Below are 24496 nucleotides of genomic sequence, written 5' to 3' on the forward strand. Positions count from 1 at the left end.
GGGGGTCCCTGGGTGCGTCAGTATTTGTAGGGGGTCCCTGGGTGCGTCAGTATTTGTAGGGGGTCCCTGGGTGTGTCAGTATTTGTAGGGGGGTCCCTGGGTGTGTCAGTATTTGTAGGGGGCCCCGGGGTGCGTCAGTATTTGTAGGGGGTCCCGGGGTGTGTTAGTATTTGTAGGGGGTCCACCATTCACTTTTTAGGATTATTGGCTGCATTAAAGTGGCGGATGTGTCCAGTGTTCATTTGTTAATATTGCACAGTCATTTCTAGGTTGCTCAATATACAGGAGCACTGCAAACTTCAAGTAGTGTAATTGGGACACTTCTGCAAGGAAGTGAAAATATGCTGCTCATTGCAACCCTCATGCATCTCCTAAAAGGCCAGCTACCAAGGGCAAGCTGTCAGAGGTCGTCTGAAGAGTTCTTGATCTAACCCCAGTTTACAGTGTTCAGCACGGGGCGTCGTTGTACTGTTTAGTGCAGTGCGGTGCAGCAGACCTGTGTTACACTGTCTGCCCCAGGATTATATGGGTTAGTTCAGTTTAGAGCCAAACTTAGGCTACGATTGTCAGCTTTTGGCTCAGTGGGTGGCACCCTTATCTCGGAATCACGGGTTCAAGCTCCAGTCTGGAGACTTGAGCACATAATTCAGGGCTGACGCCTCACTGTAGTCTTGAGAGAGTGCTGCACTGTTGGAGGTGCCGTCTTTTGGATTAGATCGCCTGTTCTTCCTCAGGAGACTGAAGAAATTTGGAATGGCCCCCCAGATTCTCACCAACTTCTACCAGTGCACCATCGAGAGTATAGAAACATAGAAACTAGGAGCAGGAGTAGGCCATTCGGCCCTTTGAGCCTGCTCCGCCATTCAACGAGATCATGGCTGATCATCCAAACCCTAGCACCAGGTCCCTACACCGACAGCCATCCCACCCAAGCCCTATCCCCGTAACCCCACATATTTAATCCCCCCTAACACTAAGGGCCAATTTTTTTTTTTTTATCATGGCCAATCAACCTTACCCGCACATCTTTGGACTGTGGGAGGAAACCGGAGCACCCGGAGGAAACCCACGCAAACACAGGGAGAATGTGCAAACTCCACACAGACAGTCACCCGAGGCTGGATTTGAACCCGGGTCCCTGGCGCTGTGAGGCAACAGTGCTAACCACTATGCCACCGTGCTGCCGTGCATCCTGTCCGGCTGCATCACTACCTGGTATGGCAACTGCACCGCCACAGACCGCAAGGCTCTACAGATGGTGGTGAAAGCTGCACAACACACTATAGGAATTAAACTACCTGCTGTGCAGGATATCTACCCCGAGGGGTGCCGGGGGAAGGCCCTGAGAATCATCAAAGACGCGAGCCACCCCAGCCACAACCTCTTTGCCCTGCTCCCGTCCGGTAAGAGATACCGAAGCATACGGTCTCGTACCAGCAGGTTTCGAAACAGCTTCTACCCCCAGGCCATAAGACTCATGAATGAATAATTTATTATTATTTATTACTGTTGTTTTATTTATTATTACTGTATTTCTATTAGTATTTTTATCATTGCTATGCCATATTTATTCCAGTGTTGGGAGGACTCGTAAAAATCAACATTTCATTGTGCAGCACACACGTCTGCTGCATATATGACAAATAAAATTGAATTGAATTGAGATGTTAAACTGAGACCCCCTGACTGCCCTCTCAGTGGATATTAAAGATCCCATGGCATGATTCAAAGAGCAGGCGAGTTCTCTGGGAATTTTTTGAGAACGAAGGGAATTAAGGGATATGGGGATAGTGCGGAGTTGAGGAAGAAGATCAGCCATGATCTTATTGAATGGCGGAGCAGGCTCGAGGGGCCGAATTGCCTACTCCAGCTCCTATTTCTTATGTTCTCTCCGGTGTCCTGGCCAATATTTATCCCTCAAAACCAACACCACTAAAACAGATGAACTGGTCAATTATCTCACTGCTGTTGGTGGGAGCTTGCTGTGTGCAAGTTGACCGCCGTGTTTCCTATGTTACAACCGTGACTACACTTCCAAAGTACTTCGTTGGCTGTGAGGCGCTCTGAGGCTGTGAAAGACGCTGTACCAATGTGAGTTCTTTTTTCTTTTCACAAAGTCAGAGGCTTAAATCTCAGCAGAGTTTCTGGAAGCGGTCTTGCATCTTGTGGCTAAACGTGCTTCAGGGGGCGGTCATACCCAAATTACAAAAACCACAAGCCTGTCTCGTGAACTTGACCTCTTGGTCGTAATCACTGCTGCCCCTAAACCAAAGGAAATTTGTTTAAGCGTCTTGGGACATTTCCGCTTGTGGGGGAGCCCAAAACTAGGGGCCATCAATATAAGATAGTCACTAATAAATCCGATAGAGAATTCAGGAAAAACTGCTTTACCCAGAGAATGTGGAACTCGCTACCACAGGGAGTGGTTGAAGCGAATGGTATAGATGCATTTAAGGGGAAGCTAGATAAACACGTGAGGGAGAAAGGAATAGAAGGTTATGCTGATAGTGACATGAATCGGTCATTCATGAAAGAAAGACTTATGAAATAACACTGAGCGGCCTACGGGTGGCGCCGTCCAGGGAGAGTATAAATACTTGGACACGGGCCCAGCTTGTGCAGGACATTCTTAACAGGAACTAGTGAAGGACACAACTAGACCTCCATGTTGTAAAACAGTTGATTAAAGCTTTGTTTAACGCTTAGACCAAGTGCCTAGTAGTTTTCTTACATCAGATAGGGTTAGATGAAGTCGGGTGGGAGGAGGCTCGTGCCGAGTATAAACACCGGCATGGACCAGTTGTGCTGAATGGCGAATGGTTTTGGTGCTGTAAATTCGATGTAATGCTACGTTAAAGGAGCTATATAAATGCACGTTGTTGTTGTATGCTTATATTGTAAAAATAATATCCACTGTTGCCCAGTAGATGGTACTGCGAGGCCTCAGCCAGCACCCACCCTGAGATGGGCAGCAATAATACTGCAGCCAGAACGAGTGAGTCGAATTTGGGATAGGTTTGATTTTGGGAATGCAAAAACTGGGGTTAGAGTTTGCCTTTTAAAATGATTCTGATCGAGGTTTAAGCTCCCTTCCCAATTCTAATGGTACTTTAGCAGAGACTAAAGAGTTAAGTTTTCTGTTTGTGTGCTCCCAGCACGGAGCTTCGCCCACCGGCAGCACCTTTTGGGAAACTGCTGCATTCCACGATTTTCCAGTACATGTTCCCAGTGGCTGAAACTCTGTAACAGGCACACACAGGCGGGAGTCAGATTTGTACTACTTCTCCCTTCTCTTATCTCCTTTCCCTCTCTCCCACATCTCGTCATTTCTCCCTTCCTTTCTCTCTCCCTCACTTCCCTCTCTGCATCTTTCATTCCCTAGCTCTCCCTACTATCTTCCTGTCCTCGCTTTTCTCCCGACCTCTTTTTACTTTCCCCTCTCCCTCTCCGTCTCTTCTCTCCTCACTCTTTTTTTTCACCCTCACTTCTCCCTCTTCTCCTCCTCCTTTCTGCCACCTCACTCCCTCCCGTTGTTTTTTTGTTGTTGTTGCAAACGATCGACTTAAGAAACAAACGTCCTCTCAGGAACCTGTTATTAACATCTCTTCCCAGGGAGCAGTACCGCAGCAATGTGAACTCGCTACGGGAGCTGGCCGCCATTCTGCCGGTCCCTTCGCAGAAACGGGAGAAGCGGCTCACAAAGGTACAAAAAACAAACCAAGTTGTTCAGTAACACTCCATAACACGCAGTCCCTCAGCTGAAGCAAGTCTGAATTGGCCTCACATCCTTGGTAATTAAACATGGGAAAAGCGAGTGGACAGGTGCAAAAAAAAATTTAAAAGGCTAATTTAGGACTGAGATGAGGAGGAATTTCTTCATCCAGAGAGTGGTGAACCTGTGGAATTCTCTACCACAGAAGGCAGTAGAGGCCAATTCATTAAATATATTCAAGAAGGAGTTGGATATATTTCTTAAGGCTAAAGGGATCAAGGGATATGGGGAGAAAGCAGGGACAGGGTACTGAGTTTGGATGATCAGCCATGATCGCATTGAATGGCGGAACAGGCTCGAGGGGCCGAATGGCCTACTCCTGCTCCTATCTTCTATGTTTCTGTCTCGAATGGGCTGGAATACAAAGAAGTGGAGGTTATGCTACAGTTGTATAAAACTCTGGTTAGAGCGCATCTGGAGCACAGCGTTCAGTTCTGGGCACCGTGCCTCAGGAAGGATATATCGGCCTTGGAGGGGGTGCAGCGCAGATTCACTAGAACGATACCGGGGATAAAAGGGTTAAATTTTGAGGACAGATTGCGTAGACTAGGCTTGTATTCCCTTGAGTATAGGAGATTAAGGGGTGATCTGATTGAGTTGTTTAAGATGATTAAAGGATTTGATAGGGTAGATGGAGAGAACCTATTTTTTTGGGTGGGAGAGTCCAGAACAAGGGGACGTAACCTTAAAATTAGAGCCGGGCCGTTCAGGGGTGATGTCAGGAAGCACTTCTTCACACAAAGGATAGTTGAAATCTGGAACGTTCGCCCCCAAAAAGCTGTTGAGGCTGGGGGGTTGGGCGGGGGGAGTCAATTTGAAAATGTCAAAACTGAGACTGACAGATTTTTGTTAGGCAAGGGTATTAAGGGTTACAGAACCAAGGCGGGTAAATGGAGTTAAGATACAGATCAGCCAAGATCTAATTGAATGGCGGAACAGGCTCGAGGGGCTGAATGGCCTGCTCCTGTTCCAATGTTCCCATGAAAAGTCATTGGGGGGGGGGGGAAATTGGGTATCGGCCATTTTGGGCCGCTAATATCGGCCGGGCCGGCGCTAATTATCGTCTCCGACTGTAAAATTTGCCTCTATCGGCCCCTGGACGTGATTTGAGCGCTAAATCAGGCGCTACACACCTCGCTTAAGGCGCTAACGTCAGGGAGCGAGCCGCTACCTCAGAACACTACCGAAGCTCAGGCGATGTCCGTTACCATGGAAGCCAGACAGACTGGCGCCGTCCATGTTCTTAAAGGGGTGGGGCCATCTTGCCGGCCTGCTCATTGCAGCCTTGAATCTCGGCCTGGAGAGACCTTCAAAGCAATTGTGTTGGAAGCACTAATGGACAGGCCCAGGGAAAGAGCTCGGCACTTAGGAAGCTCAAAAGTGGTGCTGAGGGCCAAAACTCCTTAGGACAGCGTTATATCTCTCCAGACATCTCTCTGCCTCTCAACCTGCGTGTACCAAAAATTTTGCCGGCAAGAAAAGGCAGGAAGTGCCCGCCTTTAAATAGCGCTCCCCCAGCCCCTTCCCGACTTGAAAACGTTCCCCTCTACCTGTTGTTCCTAGCGGCAGGCGCTAAGGCAGGGGGCGCGACTCAATATCTGGTCCGGGGCGCTACCGAGGCATTGCACACTCGGCTGATGTCACGATCTGCGGGCGCAGGAGATCGTGGTGGTAGTGTTTAGCGCTGCCGCAAAAGGACTGGTCAATTTTGCGAGTGGCGCTAAAATCGCCGCGGTCGGGCACTAAGTTCCAAGCGCCCCGTTGGCTAACGGGAGGCGCTAACCAACTGAATTTTTCCCCCATAAAATCACAAGAGTGATACGGCACCGAAACTAGGCCATTTGGCCCATCGTGCCTGTGCTGACTCTTTGGTAGAGCTACCAACTAGAGCTAAGTGAACTTAGAAAATAGAGGAACAGCTCTGTAAGGGTAGCATTAATGACAATTAAAAAATGCAGGAGATGGGGTGGGCGGGACTGGATGGCGCATTGGGTTAGTGCAGTGTTGTCCCAACAGAAATCACTGAATAGCCACAGGCCTGGCTACGGCGACACCATTTCAGCCACATGCACTACTTTTAATAGAAAGCGGCATAATACAGGATACAGGTAAATGTATTTCACGCGCGTATATTTACTTAATAAACATCTTACCACCATTCAGTAACCAAGGCATTAAATGTAAGAAGTCACACAACACCAGGTTATAGTCCAACAGCTTTATTTGAAATCACAAGCTTTCGGAGCGCTGCTCCTTCGTCAGGTGAAGTGGAGAAATGCATAAAGACACAGCTTATATAGTCAGAGAATAATGTCAGATGTTTACAGGTAATGTTTCCAACTGCCATTTATCACACCTCGGCAGAGAGATAATCACAGCAATCAAAGGTGTAAATGGTGTCCAAACAGGTCAGTCAGGAAAACATTACATCAAAGAACAATGAGGTGGGGTCACAAGGGGTCAAATATTGCAGATGCTGGGGTCTGTATGAAAAACAAAAAAACAGACAAAAAACATTTTTTTTTTGCTGGAAATCACAGCAGGTCCGGCCGCATCTGTGTAGAGAGAACAAGCCAATGTCGACTCGAGTCTGGATGACCCTGCGTCAGGTGGGGTTACATGTAGCGTGACATGAACCCAAGATCTCGGTTGAGGCCGTCCTCATGGGTGTGGAACTTGGCTATCAGTTTCTGCTCGACGATTTTGCGTTGTGTGTCTCGAAGACCCCTTGTGACCCCACCTCATTGTTCTTTGATGTAATGTTTTCCTGACTGACCTGTTTGGACACCATTCACACCTTTGATTGCTGTGATTATCTCTCTGCCGAGGTGTGATAAATGGCAGTTGGCAAGATTACCTGTAAACATCTGACATTATTCTCTGACTATATAAGCTGTGTCTTTATGCATTTCTCCACTTCACCTGACGAAGGAGCAGCACTCCGAAAGCTTGTGATTTCAAATAAAGCTGTTGGACTATAACCTGGTGTTGTGTGACTTCTTACATTTGTCCACCCCAGTCCAACTCCGGCATCTCCACACCAAGGCATTAAAGCACTCACAATAATCAACAAACACTTGCACACTCTGTTTTTCGTCGTCTTAACCAACAAAAAGGTTAAAGTGCACATGCATCATATGCCGTGCGAATATAAGTGTTGCGATCACGTGCCCAAAGACGGTGTCTATTACTCATTATGTATTTATGAATCAGAAATGCAATTAGCCACATCTGCATTCCCACTAAGCCACATGTGGTTAGTACATTACGTACTGGATAACATTGGGTTAGATACTATCCTTTCATCTTTGGGACTTTGAGTGAAATCCAGCCCAGACTAATGGGACGAAAGTCTCCTCTGTCTGCTGGCTTTAATAGTCCTGTGTGCAATGAGTTTGGGACATCTAATGAGGACGGGTGTACAACACAGTTCAGTCCCTGATTTGATACTAATTGGCTCTCTCACAGTGGCTGGTGTGGGGAAATACAGAGAAATGCTTCTCTGAGGTCGGGGCTGTGGCACATTAAAGGGGCTTTTGCTCTGCATCTGTCTGTGCCATGCATGACCTTGAGGGAAAGCAAGCAAGAAAGCATTTACTTTCAGCCGTGGCTCAGTGGGTAGCACTCTCGCCTCCGAGTCCGAAGGTCATGGTTGAAGCCAGCCCGCCCCCCCCCCCCCACCCCTCCAGAGACTTGAGCACTTAATCCAAGCTGACGCTTCAGTGGTAGTACTGAGGGAGTGCTGCACTTTTGGAGGTCTGTCTTTCAGATAAGCTATTAAACCGATGCCCTGTCTGCCTGTTCAGGTGGATGTTAAAGATCCCACCAAGAAAAGCAGTGGCGATCTCCCGGTGCACTGTCCAAACATTTAATCCCTCAACCAAATGCAGATTCACTGCTCATTTATCTCATTGCTGTTTGTGGAAGCTTGCTGTGTGTTGTTTGTCTGATGTATTTGCATTACACCAGGCAAACTGCACTTCAGAAGTACTTAATTGACTGTGAATCGCTTTGGGATGTCCTTATAAAAGGCACTATATCAATGCAAGTGCTCTTCTCTTTTACAGAAGGAGGTTCTGAACCAGGTTTTGCGTTACATTGCATTTCTTAACAGGCACATCAGCAACACTAAATCCCTGCTGAAGAATCATTATGTGGAGATAGATGAAAGTGGTGAGTGTATGCCACCTTCAACTCAAGCAGCATCTTCATGCTTTACGAGTCTCCCGTGAGTTAGCGGAACCACCTGTGCTGTCTCTGAGCTCCTAGCTTGGTGGACTAACAGGTCCTTCCTTGTTCCAAGGTTCCTCATGCTTTGGGCTGACCTTTGACTGGACAGCCACAAATAGGGCAGCAGGATTCCATGGTCAGGAGCCCAGAGGCTTCCTCGCGATTTTGGGAGCTTGACGATTAGAGACCGTCGTTCTTTTATGTGTTCTCTGGATATGGCCAAGGCCGGCATTTATTGCCCATCCATACTCGCTGGAGTTTAGAAGAATGAGAGGGGATCTCATTGAAACTTATAAAATTCTAACAGGATTAGACAGACTAGATGCAGGAAGGATGTTCCCGATGGCGGGGGAGTCCAGAACCAGGGGTCACAGTCTAAGGATAAGGGGTAAGTCATTTAGGACAGAGATGAGGAGGAATTTCTTCACCCAGAGAGTGGTGAACCTGTGGAATTCTCTACCACAGAAGGCAGTGGAGGCCAATTCATTAAATATATTCAAGAAGGAGTTAGATATATTTCTTAAGGCTATGGGGAGAAAGCAGGGACAGAGGACTGAATTTGGATGATCAGCCATGATCTCATTGAATGGCGGAACAGGCTCGAGGGGCCGAATGGCCTACTCCTGCTCCTATCTTCTATGTTTCTATGTTTCTAGTTGCCCTTGAGAAGGTGGTGATGGGCCTTCTTCTTGAATCGCTGCTTAAGTACATATCCTATCCCAATGTGACAAATTCCAAGTCTGGGTTCAGAGATCTGAACTGCTGTCCCATCTGACAGAGGAAAAAAAACGGCCATCCAATTGATATGGTTGGATTTGAACCTAGGTCAAAGGACAATGCACTGTCTCCTGCACCAGTATTCTCTGGCAAGACTAGTTTATTGGGGAATAACAACAGAAAAACGCTGGAAAAACTCAGCAGGCCAGGGCAGCATCTGTGGAGAGAGAAACGGAGTCAACGTTTCAGGTCGAAGACCTTTCGTCAGACCTTCTCAGTTCTGACGAAAGGTCTTCGACCTGAAACGTTGATTCCGTTTCTCTCTCCACGGATGCTGCCCTGGCCTGCTGAGTTTTTCCAGCGTTTTCTGTTGTTATTTTGGATTTCCAGCATCCGCAGTATTTTGCTATCGTACTAGTTTATTGGGGGTTGTTTAAAATATAATTGGATGCCTTATGGCAGAGTGAATCTGCTAGAGGGATGAGCTTTGATGGGCCAGACACCCTTTTCTCATCTCCGAATGTTCTTATGTTTTTGCAAACTTTCTTGTCAAATCCCTCCATGGCCTCACCCCTCCCTCTCTCTGTAACCTCCTCTAGCCCTACAACCCTCTAAGGTTTCTTCGCTCCTCCAATTCTGGTCTCTTGCGCATCCCCAATTTCCATCGCTCCACCATTGGTGGCCGTGCCTACAGCTGCCTATTGCCCCAAGCGCTGGAATTCCCTCCCTAAGCCTTTCCGGCCATTCAGGACTGAGATGAGGAGGAATGTCTTCACTCAGAGGGTAGTGAATCTTTGGCATTCTCTCCCCCAGAGGGCTGTGGAGGCTCAGTCGTTGAGTATATTCAAGACAGAGATCGATAGATTTTTGAATATTAAGTGAATCAAGGGCTATGGGGATAGTGCAGGAAAGTGGAGATGAGGTAGAAGATCAGCCATGATTTTATTGAATGGCGGAGCAGGCTCAAGGGGCTGAATGGCCGACTCCTGCTCCTGTTTCTTATGTTCTTATGTTCCGCCTCTCTACCTCTCTCCTCAAAAGATGCTCCTTAAAAGCTTACCTCCTTGACCAAGCCTGCCCTAATATTTCCTTATGTGGCTCGGTGTCAAATTTTGTTTAATAATCGCTCCTGTGAAGCGCCTTCAGATGTTTTACTACGTTGAAGGCGCTATATAAATGCAAGTTGATGTTATAATGTACCTTCAACCAAAAAGCAGACAGCCAACCACTTTTTCTTTCCCAGAATATTGCTTAAATGGAGAGGAGTCCACAAGCCCAGAGGAAGCTGCACAGAGTAACACTGAGGAGATAAGCCCTCCCTCCACACCTCCAAGCATCAAGAAAATGAGGCTGAGGAACACCTGTCCCAAGCCAAGGAAAAAGAAATGGGTAGAAAAAACAGGTACTGTATTCTGGGCAAGGACTCAGCGATTTTTCTTTTGTGAACTGTGAGCTCATCAACGTCAAGGATGTTAAGAGCTCCTCCATGAAACATTTTCCAATTTAATCACCCAGTGTCAGCATCAAGTGCTCCCAACAGAGATAGCACAGAGTGCAGAGTGCAGAGTAACGCTACCTCTACACAGCCCCATCTAGAACACCCAGGGCAGGTACAGCACGGGTTAGATACAGAGTAAAGCTCCCTCTACACTGTCCCATCAAACACTCCCAGGGCAGGTACAGCGTGGGTTAGATACACAGTAAAGCTCACTCTGCACTGTCCCATCAAACACTCCCAGGGCAGGTACAGCACAGGTTAGATACAGAGTAAAGCTCCCTCGACACTGTCCCATCAAACACTCCCAGGGCAGGTACAGCACAGAGTTAGATACAGAGTAAAGCTCCCTCTACACTGTCCCATCAAACACTCCCAGGGCAGGTACAGCACGGGTTAGATACAGAGTAAAGCTCCCTCTACACTGTCCCATCAAACGCTCCCAGGGCAGGTACAGCACGGGTTAGATACAGAGTAAAGCTCCCTCTACACTGTCCCATCAAACACTCCCAGGGCAGGTGCAGCACAGGGTTAGATACAGAGTAAAGCTCCCTCTACACTGTCCCATCAAACGCTCCCAGGGCAGGTACAGCACGGGTTAGATACAGAGTAAAGCTCCCTCTACACTGTCCCATCAAACACTCCCAGGGCAGGTACAGCACGGGTTAGATACAGAGTAAAGCTGCCTCTACACTGTCCCATCAAACACTCCCAGGGCAGGTACAGCACGGGTTAGATACAGAGTAAAGCTCCCTCTGCACTGTCCCATCAAACACTCCCAGGGCAGGTACAGCACGGGTTAGATACAGAGTAAAGCTCCCTCTACACTGTCCCATCAAACACTCCCAGGGCAGGTACAGCATGGGTTAGATACAGAGTAAAGCTCCCTCTACACTGTCCCATCAAACACTCCCAGGGCAGGTACAGCACGGGTTAGATACAGAGTAAAGCTCCCTCTACACTGTCCCATCAAACACTCCCAGGGCAGGTACAGCATGGGTTAGATACAGAGTAAAGCTCACTCTACACTGTCCCATCAAACACTCCCAGGGCAGGTACAGCACGGGTTAGATACAGAGTAAAGCTCCCTGTACACTGTCCCATCAAACACTCCCAGGGCAGGTACAGCATGGGTTAGATACAGAGTAAAGCTCACTCTACACTGTCCCATCAAACACTCCCAGGGCAGGTACAGCATGGGTTAGATACAGAGTAAAGCTCACTCTACACTGTCCCATCAAACACTCCCAGGGCAGGTACAGCACGGGTTAGATACAGAGTAAAGCTCCCTCTACACTGTCCCATCAAACACTCCCAGGGCAGGTACAGCACGGGTTAGATACAGAGTAAAGCTCCCTCTACACTGTCCCATCAAACACTCCCAGGGCAGGTACAGCACGGGTTAGATACAGAGTAAAGCTCCCTCTACACTGTCCCATCAAACACTCCCAGGGCAGGTACAGCACGGGTTAGATACAGAGTAAAGCTCCCTCTACACTGTCCCAACAGTGTACCTCAGTAGCGTGCCACCGAATACACCAAAGAATTTTTCCCAAACTGTCCATTCTGTGGCGTGTCTGTCCAATTTAGTTCTGAGTTAGTAGTTTTGCACTGTCGGCCCGTGCCCAGTAGGAACTGAGTTGAGAATGCCCCGAATTCCTTTCACAAGCAGCCAGGAGACAAAAGTGACTTTTGTCCCAATCGCCTGAATTGGATTTGTCCCCAAATCCCAGAGCTGAAAGGCTAGTGTCCAACAGCAACAACCATTATTTTAATATATATGTTGTTCGAGTTCAGAGAAATGAAACTAAAACATCTCTGAGTGAAGTTTAGTATTAAAGGATTGACCAAGGTGTTAAAATTCTCTGTAAATTCAGTTTTATGTTAAAAATGATCAGCTACTCCATAATGTTGACTGTAGATCTTTTGAGTTTTGGATTGACGTACCCATTGAAGGAGTTGAATATTTTGCATCCATGGTACATGCTGAAGCACACGACAATATACTCAAGGTATAAGAACCTAAGAAATAGGAGCAGGAATAGGCCACTTGGCCCCTCGAGCCTGCTCCGCCATTCAATAAGATCATGGCTGATCTTGGGCTCAAAGCCACTTCCCCGCCCGCTCCCCATAACCCTTCACTCCCTTATCTTGCAAAAATCTGTCTATCTCCACCTTAAATGTATTTAATGACCCAGCCTCCACGGCTCTCTAGGGCAGAGAATTCCACAGATTTACGACCCTGTGAGAGAAGAAATTTCTCCTCATATCAGTTCTAAAAGGGCGACCCTTCTTTTTCAATTTTTTCAATTCAATTCAATTTTTATTTGTCATATATGCAGCAGACGTGTGTACTGCACAATGAAATGTTGATTTTTACAAGTCCTCCCAACATTGGAATAACTATGGCATAACAATGATAAAAATACTAATAGAAATACAGTAATAATAAATAAAACAACAGTAATAAATAATAATAAATTATACGTTCATGAGTCTTATGGCCTGGGGGTAGAAGCTGTTTCGAAACCTGCTGGTACGAGACCGTATGCTTCGGTATCTCTTACCGGATGGGAGCAGGGCGAAGAGGTTGTGGCTGGGGTGGCTCGCGTCTTTAATGATTCTCAGGGCCTTCCCCCGGCACCTCTCGGGGTAGATATCCTGAAACTATGCCCCCGAGTTCTGGATTTCCCCACGAGGGGAAACATCCTCTCTGCATCTACCTTGTCGAGCCCTCTCAGTATCTTATATGTTTCAATAAGATACCCTCTCATTCTTCTGAATTCCAATGAGTATAGGCTCAACCTTTCTTCATAAGCTATCAGCATAGCTGTATGTACTTAAGTATTGTTACATACTTGATGATCAGGATGTTTTGTTGGGGATGGCCACGGGTTCGGGGTTAATTTGCCAGCACTGTTCAGGGGCTATCCTGTCTTGTGGTGGGGTAGAATTGTGTTGTGTTACAATTCAGTTCTCTGACTGGGCATCATGCTGTGCAAATGGCTGAAGGCACTTTTCTGTTAACTACGTTTTGCGTGCGCAAAGCCAAACCGACCTCTGCCTCCACCCTTCTGTGGGCCTCTCTGAGAGGCTGGTTCAGAAAGCGGTAACCCATTCTTGCACACGCAAGCGCCCTTGACTGGCCAGTGAGAGAAACGCAATCGTTTTCAATTTAATCGGTAAGCCTGCTCCCTTTTCCTCCTATCACAGAACGGAGACAGGTGCTGAAATCACGCCGCCGCCTTTACAATGAGCCAGTGCGTTACGATAACTACTCGCAAACAGACAGCCAGCGGGAGGTTAAGCTCACGTGGCAAGGAGCATCTCTGGATACTTCGTCCTCCAGCTCCTGTTCGCAGGACAACACAGTCAGGCCCCAAGGCCACACTCTGTTCCTTACCTTGCTGGAGGTGGCAGAGTCACGAGGCCTTGGAGGATCCAGCCTCAGCCACACGGGTAACTACTTGAAAGAGGTTTCAGCCTGAATGAGAGAAGCTAAGCATTTCCTTTATCCGTTCTTTGAATTAAGGTGTTATGGTGACAACCAAGTGTCAGCTTGGCTCAGTTGGTAGCACTCTCACCTCTGAGTCAGAAAGCTGTAGATTGAAGCCCTACTCCAGGACTTGAGCACGTAAATGAATTTCTAGTGCAGTACGCAGGGAAGTGTTGCAATGCCAGCGATGACGTGTCTTTGGATGAGACGTTAAGCCTGGGTCCCAGCTGCCTGGTTCGTTAGTTCAGGTGGACATCAATGACACTATTTGAAGAAGAGCAGGGAGATCCCCTGGTGTCCTGACCCAACATTCTCCCCTAAACCAACACCACCAAAAGCACATTAATTGGTCATTCATCTCCGTGGTGTCCGAGCGATCTTGCCGTGCACAAAGTGGCTGCCACGTTTTGGCCATGTAATGGCAGTCACTTCAATTTGTTGGGTGAAAGCAGCCTGATTGAGGCGTAACTTGAGTTTCTGTCACTTGTACAGGGAAGCACGAGACGAACAATGACCCAAAGTGCTCGCCTGAAAATGATGAGAAAAAGATGAATTGCAGTAGCAACTCCAGCTTGTATGACCCGCCAGTCAGCTCTCCGTATCCAAGGTAACAGACGCAAACCATGAACTGTATCCTTTTTTTCAATTGTCCGTTCCGCTCTTGAAGGTGCTGATTCACTCAGTACATTTTGGCGGGCAACAGTAGCCTTCTTGTACCCCCAAATGGTCATCTGTCACCCCTGTGCTCGCTGACCTACATTGGCTCCCGGTTCAGCAACGCCTTGTTTTTAAAATTCTCGATCTTTGTTTTCAAATCCTTCCATGGCCTCGCCCCTTCCCTATCTCAGTCACGTTCTCCAGTCCCACAACAACCCCCCCCCGAGATCTCTGCACTCCTCCAATTTCCGGTCTCTTGAGCATCCCCGATTTTAATCGCTCCATCACTGACGGCTGTGCCTTCACTGCCTCGGCCCTAAGCTCTGGAATTCCCTCCCTAAACCTCTCCGCCTCTACATCTCTCTCCTCCTTAAAACCTACCTCTTTGACCAAGCTTTTGGTCACTTGGCCTTATGTGGCTCACTGTCAAATTTTGTTTGGTAACACTCCTGTGAAGCGTCTTGGGATGTTTTGCTGCGTTAAAGGTGCTATTTTTAAAAATTCATTAATAGGATGTGGGCGCCGCTGGCAAAGCCAGCATTTATTGCCCATCCCAGCATTTATTGCCCATCCCGAAAATGGTGGTGAGCCATAGAAACATAGAAACATAGAAGATAGGAGCAGGAGTAGGCCATTCGGCCCCCCGAGCCTGCTCCGCCATTCAATGCGATCATGGCTGATCATCCAAATTCAGTACCCGGTCCCTGCTTTCTCCCCATACCCCTTGACCCCTTTAGCCTTAAGAAATATATCCAACTCCTTCTTGAATATATTTAATGAACTGGCCTCCACCGCCTTCTATGGTAGAGAGTTCCACAGGTTCACCACTCTCTGGGTGAAGAAATTCCTCCTAATTTCTGTCCTAAATGGCCTACATTTTATCCTTAGACTGTGACCCCTGGTTCTGGACTCCCCGACCATTGGGAACATCCTTCCTGCATCTAGTCTGCCCAGTCCTGTCAGAATTTTATAAGTTTCAATGAGATCCCCTCTCATTCTTCTAAACTCCAGCGAGTATAAGCCCAATCGACCCAATCTCTCCTCATACGTCATTCCTGCCATCCCAGGTATCAGTCTGGTGAATCTTCACTGCACTCCCTCCATGGCAAGAACATCTTTCCTCAGATAAGGCGACCAAAACTGCACACCAATACTCAAGATGTGGTCTCACCAAGGCCCTGTACAACTGCAGTAAGACATCCTTGTTCCTGTACTCGAACCCTCTCGCCACGAAGGCCAACATACCACTTGCCTTCTTAACCGCCTGCTGCACCTGCATGCTTACCTTCAGCGACTGGTGCACAAGGACACCCAGGTCTCTTTGCACTTCCCCTTCTCCCAATCTATTGCCATTTAGATAATAATCTGCCTTCCTGTTTTTGCCACCAAAGTGGATAACCTCACATTTATCCACGTTATATTGCATCTGCCATGTTTCTGCCCAATCACCCAACCTGTCCAAATCATCCTGGAGTTTCTCGACATCCTCCTCACAGCACACATGCCCACCCAGCTTTGTGTCGTCTGCAAATTTGGAGATATTACATCTAGTTCCCTCGTCTAGATCATTAATATATATTGTGAATAGCTGGGGTCCAAGGACTGATCCCTGCGGTACCCCCTTCTTGAACCGCAGAATGCAGTTAAGGGTCAACCACATTATGGGTCTGGAGTCACATATCGGCCAGACCGGGTAAAGATGACAGATTTCCTTCCCTAAAGGGCATCAGTGAACCAGATGGGTTTTTATAATAATCCGGTAGCTTCACGGTCACCATGACTGACACTAGCTTTTTATTTCCAGATTTATTTAATTAACTGAATTTAAATTCCCCGGCTGCTGTGGTGGGATTTGAACTTGTGCCCATGGATCATTCGTCCAGGGCTCTGGATTACTAGCCCAGTAACATAACCACTATGCTACCGTACCTTTAGTAAATGCAAGCTGTTGTTGTAATGATTGGCGGCCGGCTATTCTCCCATGGGAGCATTGGAACATTGCACCCGATCCCGATCCTGTCGTCCCGCACAAACCCAATTGTGGAGCCTCCGTCCCTGCCACGCTGAAATCAGCCAAATCAGCCCAGACTGGGGTTTCAAGCTGCGTCCGTCTGGTCTGTATTGGTTAGTCCCACACCAGCCATTGCGCTTACTCACTGAACCTTCAACGTGACCAAACATTGTGACAACAAGAGTAAGGCTTGCGGGCAGGAGTTGCGCGCCCTACCCAGCGCTTTTAATAACGTCCAGAGACATGAGCAAAGAAGGCAGGTGAAACGAGGGGAGAGCCGTAAAATTAAAAGCTCTTGGTAACTGTGCCGTCTCGCTCGTTCTTTTCTCGCACAGTCTGAAAGATCAGAAGCTGGTTCACTACCTCTCGTCCCACGACGAAGATGATGATGTCGACCGGAGTCCCTGGCTTCCACAGGAGTCCCCTCGAGGTGTGACATTTTCTTTCTATACTGCTTCTCTGCCCTCCAAAAAAAACCATTGGGACACTGTTTATGTAAGCAGGCTAGAAAACACTACTGGCCAGGCAGCATCCGTGGAGAGAGAAACAGAGTTAGTCGGCAGGATTTTCATTGGGCCGTGGAGGTGGGATTGGAGGAGTGTCGGGGGTTAAAATCTCAAAATCGGGGGGCATGAACCCATCCCGCCCCCAACCCGCCTCCATGCCAGTTTCAAAGGAGGCGGGTACCTGACCCGCACTGGGACCCGCCTCCCCGAGGCGGGAAGGGGATTAGTGCCAATTAACTGCTTGTTAACAGGCAGTTTTTAGCCTAATCCCTATTTTTATTCCTGAAGTGTGGGATTCCCGACAGCTCCAAACCACGCCAAGTTAGCGAGGCGGACCGTCGGGCTGAACGGCTTGGAGGGTTCAAGATGTCCGGTGTTCAGTGCATGATGGGTGCATGAGTGCAGAGGTAAGTGTGTTTGGTGTGTGTAAAGTGTTTAAAGAAGTTTACATACCTTTACAGCCTTCCTTCCTTCAGGTCTCGGGAGTCCCTCATTTCACCGGCACAGAAAGCAGAATGGCCGCGAGCTGTCAAAATCTGCAGCATTCAGCTTTCTGTTCCAGGGAGATCTCTAAATCAGCCTGAGAGGAAGGAATTAACCTGGAGTACAGATTGTCAGTGTTTGACAGCTTCAAACAGCTGTCGAACGCTGATATTTCATCTGTCAAAAGCTCTTGACAGATGAAATGTCAATGTGTGACGTCACCTGTTGCCGGGTGGCCCTTAATTGGCCTGCTGAGCCCACTGGGCGGACTCAACAAGGTCAATCAAGTCTAAATCGCGTGGGTTGGCCACAACTCGATGGAGGCGGGACTACAACCCTCCAGTATCAAAATCCAGCCCACTGTTTCAGAGCTGAAACGTTAACTCTGTTTCTCTCTCCACGGAAGCTGCCTGGCCTGCTGAGTGTTTCCAGCATTTTCTGTTGTTATTTCAGATTCCTAGCATCCGCAGTACTTTGCTATTGTAGAGAACACTACTGTTCTGATAAGTGAACAATTCAGAGAACTGATCGTGTACTAGTTTGAATAAGTAAATAATTTACTTGTTTTCAAATCCCTCCATGGCCTCACCCCTCCCTATCTCTGTAACCTCCTCCAGCCCTACAACCCTCCGAGATCTCTGCGCTCTTCTGGCCTCTTGCGCACCCCCAATTTTTATCGCTACCAGATGTATGTTAGCTCCAGTGTCATACTGTATTCAACAATATTAATTTAGCACAGAAACTGAGTGAGGGGAGACCTCATTCTCCCAGTCACCCATGCCTCTCTCCCACAGCACCTCCTAGCATTCCGTTACAGAGCAGACACCTGGGAGCAGGTCACTTGTTGAACTTTTGATTGAGAAATGAGTGTAATGTGCACGTGCTTATACTGCCAGCACAGCTGGTGCTTGCCTGTGCCCTACCTGCTAATGGTGATAATGAATATTCTGCTGAAGCAGGGGACAGGTGGCAGATGAAATTGAATCCTAACGGATGCAAAGTGTTGTTCATCGGATGGAATAATGAGTGGCATACGTACACGATGAATGGAATCGAATTAGTACAAGGTGACTCAGAAAAGGAGCTATGATATACTACTGTTCGGCATCTGTTCCATCTCTGTGAGGCATGTTAGGACATTTAAAGAAAAGAAAGCAAGACTCACATTTCTACAGCACCTTTCACCACCTCGGGACGTCCCAAAGCGTTTTACAGCCAATGAAGCTTATAAAAGCCATTGAAACTTATAAAATTCTAACCGGACTAGACAGACTAGATGCAGGAAGGATGTTCCCGATGGTCGGGGAGTCCAGAACCAGGGGTCACAGTCTAAGGATAAGAGGTAGGCCATTTAGGACAGAGATGAGGAGGAATTTCTTCACCCAGAGAGTGGTGAACCTGTGGAATTCTCTACCACACAAGGCAGTGGAGGCCAATTCATTAAATATATTCAAGAAGGAGTTAGATATATTTCTTAAGGCTAAGGGGATCAAGGGATATGGGGAGAAGGCAGGGACAGGGTACTGAATTTGGATGATCAGCCATGATCGCATTGAATGGCGGAGCAGGCTCGAGGGGCCGAATGGCCTACTCCTGCTCCTATCTTCTATGTTTCTATGAAGTACTTTTGAAGTGTAGTCACTGTTGTAATGTACTACATTAAAGATGTGGCAAAGCCGAGACAATGTGGTGAGGCAATTAAGGAAGCTAGGGTATAAAGCAAGAACGATGGAACGCATGTCTGATGAACTTTCGCTTAGGGTTCTGCAGTGTAGGGCGCGATCTTGCCAGCCCTGGGGAGGCGGGACTGCCGGGAAAATTGCAGAATTTGGGGCCGGGTGCCCAACCCACCTCCATGCCATCTTCCCAGGATGCAGGTAGCCGTCCCGCGCCGGGCCCCGTCTCCTTGGAGGCGGGAAAGGGTTAAAGCTAAATAACTGCCTGTTAACAGGTAGTTAACAGGCAGAAAATAGGATTATCCCCTTTTTGCCCTCAAGTGCAGGCTTCCCGCCAGGTCAGCAAGGTGAGTAGTGGGTCTGTGGGGGTCGAGGGGGGTGCAAAAGTGTTCTGTGGAGGTGAGTGATGGGTGCAAGTGTGGAGAGGTGAGTATCTGAGGTAAGTGCAAAGTGTTAGAAAAAGTGTACTTACCTTTGTTTCTTCCTGCAGGCTTCAGTCGGTGTGTATGCGGAGAGTCTCGCACCTCCGCTTTGGGGATGACAGATGGCCGTTGCATTCTCCAATGCAACAACCATTTCATTTCTGCAAAAGAAAGATGTTTGATGAGGTCTTGAACTCAATTTTTTTTTGGGTGCGTGGCCCATTCAAAATACCGCGCCTGCGGGGTTTTCCCTATTTAAAAGCCGGTGAGCCGGCTGCACGGGAGCTGCGGAGCGCTACGCAGCCACGCAGCTTAAAGGGAACATTGCTTGCATTTATATAGCTCCTTTCACAACCTCAGGTCATCCCAAAGCACTTTATAGCCAATGAAGTACTTTTTGAAGTGTTGGAATTGTGGCAGCCATTTGCACACAGCAAGCTCCCACCAACATCAATGAGATAATGAGGGATAAATATTGGCCAGGACACCGGGAAGATAACTCCCCATCTCATCTTCCAACAGTGCCGTGGAATCTTTTACGTCCACTCGAGAGGGCAGACGGGGCCTCGGTTTAATGTCTCATTCCAAAGCTGGTAACTCTGACAGTGCGGCACTCCCTCAGCACTGCACTGGGAGTGTCAGCCTAAATTTTGCGCTCAAGTCTCTGGAGTGGGACTTGAACCCATGACCTTCTGACTCAGAGGTGAGGGTGCCGCCCACTGAGCCACGGCTGACATGAGGGAAAAAAAGGGGGAAATATTAAGGAATAAAGCGGATAAATTTAATTAACGAAGAAAAGCACTGCAAGAGATATTTGGGCTAAAATCTTTCTTTGCAGTATTAGCAATGACAGTGTGGAAGGGCTTAAAAGAAGGAAAATCTGCTGGAAATACAGGAAACTTTCTGGTATCCGGCACTGACGGGACCAAGCTGGTGCCGTCCCATCAAAACTGCCGGACAAACCAGCACTAATGTTAAAACATACGGAGCTTCTGAGCTCCGTATGAAGCAACAAACCCTGTTGCTTAGCAACAGCTTCAAAACAGTCGGCGCAGCTTGCAAGCGTCTCTGTAGCTAAGCAACAGCTTCAGCTAGACGCTTGGGAGTCACGACTGGAAAGAAAAAGCAATGAAAAGTAAAAAAAACTTATCTGAACCGACTCCTGAATTTTGCCGGTGGATAGAGCTTTAGAACATAAGAACATAAGAAATAGGAGCAGGAGTAGGCCAATTGGCCCCTCGAGCCTGCTCCGCCATTCAATAAGATCATGGCTGATCTGATCCTAACCTCAAATCTACTATCACTCTAAATCCCTCCCGAACCCATGTGATCTCCCGGGAGAGGCGAAAAACCAGATAAAAAACCCAATGGCCAATTTGGGAGAAAAAAATCTGGGAAATTCCTCTCCGACCCATCTAGGCAATCGAAACCCGTCCAGGAGATCACTGTTCCTATATTTTCTACAGTACTTACCTTCTGTAAAAGGTGATCTCCACCCCAGCCAGGAACAGGAATAGAACCATCTCCTGAAATCTAACACCTAATTAGAACACAAGAAGTAGGAGCAGAACCAGGCTACACGGCCCCTGGGCCCACTCCGTTACAGGAAACGAAAGTTTCCTGTATACAGTAGATCAGTGAGGAGAAAAGACAGGTTATGATGTTTCAGGTGTAACACCTCATCAGAACAGTGTTGACGGTTTTATTTATAAAGGGGTTCGCAGCGTTGCTAAAAAAGCAGAGAAGTTAGTTTACTAATATCACGTTGCATAATTTTGCCCAAGTCGGGATTTGTTAGCGCCCTCTAATCTACATCATCCTTTCCTAAGGAGCAGCAGAGATTCATTCTCCCGTCAGTGGCTCTCTAACTACATCGGGGCTGCAGGCGACACTGGGCTTGAGTCCTTCTCTCTTCTCATCTCCAGGGCGCCACGTTCAACTTCTGCAGGACGGGAAGGACAACCTGGCTCAAGGTAACGGGGCTGGGTTAGCACGGTTCGTCGGACACCCCCCTCGAAATGTTTGCCAGCACTGGCCACTTTCCCCCAGCGCTAACCCCAGCTCTCGCTTTGATCAGCGCAAAAGACCCAACAATGTCACTAAGAGCAGAAATTCTTCTATGTTGTTATTTAAAAATGTAAGAAATCACACAACACCAGGTTATAGTCCAACAGCTTTATTTGAAATCACAAGCTTTCGGAGCGCTGCTCCTTCGTCAGGTGAAGTGAAGAGATGCATAAAAACACAGCTTATATAGTCAGAGAATAATGTCAGATGTTTACAGGTAATCTCTCTAACTGCCATTTATCACACCTCGGCAGAGAGATAATCACAGCAATCAAAGGTGTAAATGGTGTCCAAACAGGTCAGTCAGGAAAACATTACATCAAAGAACAATGAGGTGGGATCACAAAGGGTAAAATGTTGCAGATGCTGGGGTCTGTATGAAAAACAAAAAAACAGACAAAAAACTTTTTTTTTGCTGGAAATCACAGCAGGTCCGGCTGCATCTGTGTGGCGAGAACAAGCCAACGACGACTCGAGTCTGGATGACCCTACGTCAGGTGCGGTTACATGTTGCGTGACATGAACCCAAGATCCCGGTTCAGGCCGTCCTCATGGGTGCGGAACTTGGCTATCAGTTTCTGCTCGATGATTTTGCGTTGTCGTGTGTCTCGAAGGCCGCCTTGGAGAATGCTTACCCGAAGATCGGAGGCTGAATGTCCTTGACTGCTGAAGTGTTCCCCGACTGGGAGGGAACACTCCTGCCTGGCGATTGTTGCGCGGTGTCCGTTCATCCGTTGTCGCAGTGTCTGCATGGTCTCGCCGATGTAAGAACGGGATATGACGCTCGACTCGTCGATCGACAGTTCCGACGGGCCACAGCGAAAAATCGCATAGACCTCCTCAGAAGACAAACACGGGACACAACCAACAGAGTACCCTTCGTCGTCCAGTACTTCCCCGGAGCGGAGAAACAACGCCATGTTCTTCGCAGCCTTCAACATGTCATCGATGACGACGAACACCTCGCTAAGGCCATCCCCACGCCTCCACTACTCGCCTTCAAACAGCCGCCTAACCTCAAACAGACCATCGTTCGCAGCAAATTACCCAGCTTTCAGGAGAACAGCGACCACGATGCCACACAACCCTGCCACAGCAACCTCTGCAAGACATGCCAGATCATCAACACAGATACCATCATCACACGTGAGGACACCACCCACCAGGTACATGGTACATACTCATGTGACTCGGCCAACGTTGTCTACCTCATACGTTGCAGGAAAGGATGCCCCGGAGCATGGTACATCGGCGAGACCATGCAGACACTGCAACAACGGATGAACGGACACCGCGCAACAATCGCCAGGCAGGAGTGTTCCCTCCCAGTCGGGGAACACTTCAGCAGTCAAGGACATTCAGCCTCCGATCTTCGGGTAAGCATTCTCCAAGGCGGCCTTCGAGACACACGACAACGCAAAATCATCGAGCAGAAACTGATAGCCAAGTTCCGCACCCATGAGGACGGCCTGAACCGGGATCTTGGGTTCATGTCACGCAACATGTAACCGCACCTGACGTAGGGTCATCCAGACTCGAGTCGTCGTTGGCTTGTTCTCTCCACACAGATGCGGCCGGACCTGCTGTGATTTCCAGCAAAAAAAATGTTTTTTGTCTTTTTTTGTTTTTCATACAGACCCCAGCATCTGCAACATTTGACCCCTTGTGACCCCACCTCGTTGCTCTTTGATGTAATGTTTTCCTGACTGACCTGTTTGGACACCATTTACACTTTTGATTGCTGTGATTATCTCTCTGCCGAGGTGTGATAAATGGCAGTTAGAAAGATTACCTGTAAACATCTGACATTATTCTCTGACTATATAAGCTGTGTTTTTATGCATCTCTCCACTTCACCTGACGCTTGTGATTTCAAATAAAGCTGTTGGACTATAACCTGGTGTTGTGTGATTTCTTACATTTGTCCTCCCCAGTCCAACACCGGCATCTCCACACCATGGTTATTTAAAAAGTAATTGGGGTATCTTTTCCTCAGTGTTTAATAAAAACGAAATTGGCTGTGGTTTAGAACAAGAGTTTAGTGAGGTGTGAAAATCCAACTCTCTGATCAGCTATCCTGAATTGAAAATGTTGTTTCTCTACAGCCCATCTTTTGGGCTCTCTAAAGGCTCGTGGAGAGTGACGCCCATGCATCAACCTCCGCCCTCACATCGCTAAAACCCGACTTCCTCATCCCAAATGCAGAAGCGTGCAGTTGAGACTAGCCACAAAACTGCTCACTATCAGCAGCTTCCATTGCACAAGTCAACAGCAAGGTCTTAGCACATCGGGATTTTACCATTCCACTCGTTATTTTCGCAAGAAGTAAAACTGAGACCTGAAACTAACACTGGTTTGGGTAAAAGCTCCGATTAGCGCATGGTCTGGAGTCTGTTCCCATTACACTATGAGTTTATCACCGTATCTGTGATCACGCGCTGTTGCGCGTCCCGATTGACCTCATCGGTGAATGCACCAGGTGATATGATACTAAGCCACACAGACCACAAGGAAGTCCCAGGGTCAATCCTCGATCTGTGCTGAGCGAGCTGATGGGAGGCGGGCGGCTGACAGTTTGAGGAGGGGGAGGGGTGCAACAATTGGCCTCAGCACCTTGGCCAAGAGAGAAAGAAGAAAACAAAATATTAGCAAAGGGTCTCACACCCGCAACCTCTCCTGCAAGGCGCGTGCATCCGGATATCGGGTAAGGACAGGATTGGGCTGATGCCTCACGTGGTCAAACAGCCTCAAGGTTAGATTTTCCCCCATTTTATCACCTGTTTTCAGGTGGTACAGGGGTGGGTAGGGGAGAGGCATCAGCCATGGTGCTTTTCTTCCCAACTCTTCACCGGTGGAATGATAACAGATGCTGAATACGCTCTGACATATTCCTTTTAAAACTACAGGAAACTCTTTATTATCCGGCACCGACGGGACCGGCGTGGTGCCGGTTTATCAAAAAGT

The 24496-nt window shown here is 47.9% G+C and overlaps 1 protein-coding gene across 1 annotated transcript in view; it reads left to right on the forward strand.

The window, feature by feature from the left end:
* meiosin (meiosis initiator) overlaps positions 1-24496 on the forward strand; it is a 54447-nt gene that overhangs the window by 7034 nt on the left and 22917 nt on the right. The window contains exons 3-9 of the mRNA XM_085973348.1: positions 3613-3703; positions 7840-7945; positions 9963-10121; positions 13428-13673; positions 14203-14317; positions 16714-16808; positions 21295-21438. Coding sequence (XP_085829474.1) covers positions 3613-3703; positions 7840-7945; positions 9963-10121; positions 13428-13673; positions 14203-14317; positions 16714-16808; positions 21295-21438 — 956 coding nt within the window. The remainder of the gene's footprint in view (positions 1-3612; positions 3704-7839; positions 7946-9962; positions 10122-13427; positions 13674-14202; positions 14318-16713; positions 16809-21294; positions 21439-24496) is intronic.

Source organism: Somniosus microcephalus, chromosome 34 (genome assembly GCF_052327205.1).
Source record: "Somniosus microcephalus isolate GS21.2 chromosome 34, FLI_Smic_1.0, whole genome shotgun sequence".
NCBI classification, from domain to species: domain Eukaryota; kingdom Metazoa; phylum Chordata; class Chondrichthyes; order Squaliformes; family Somniosidae; genus Somniosus; species Somniosus microcephalus.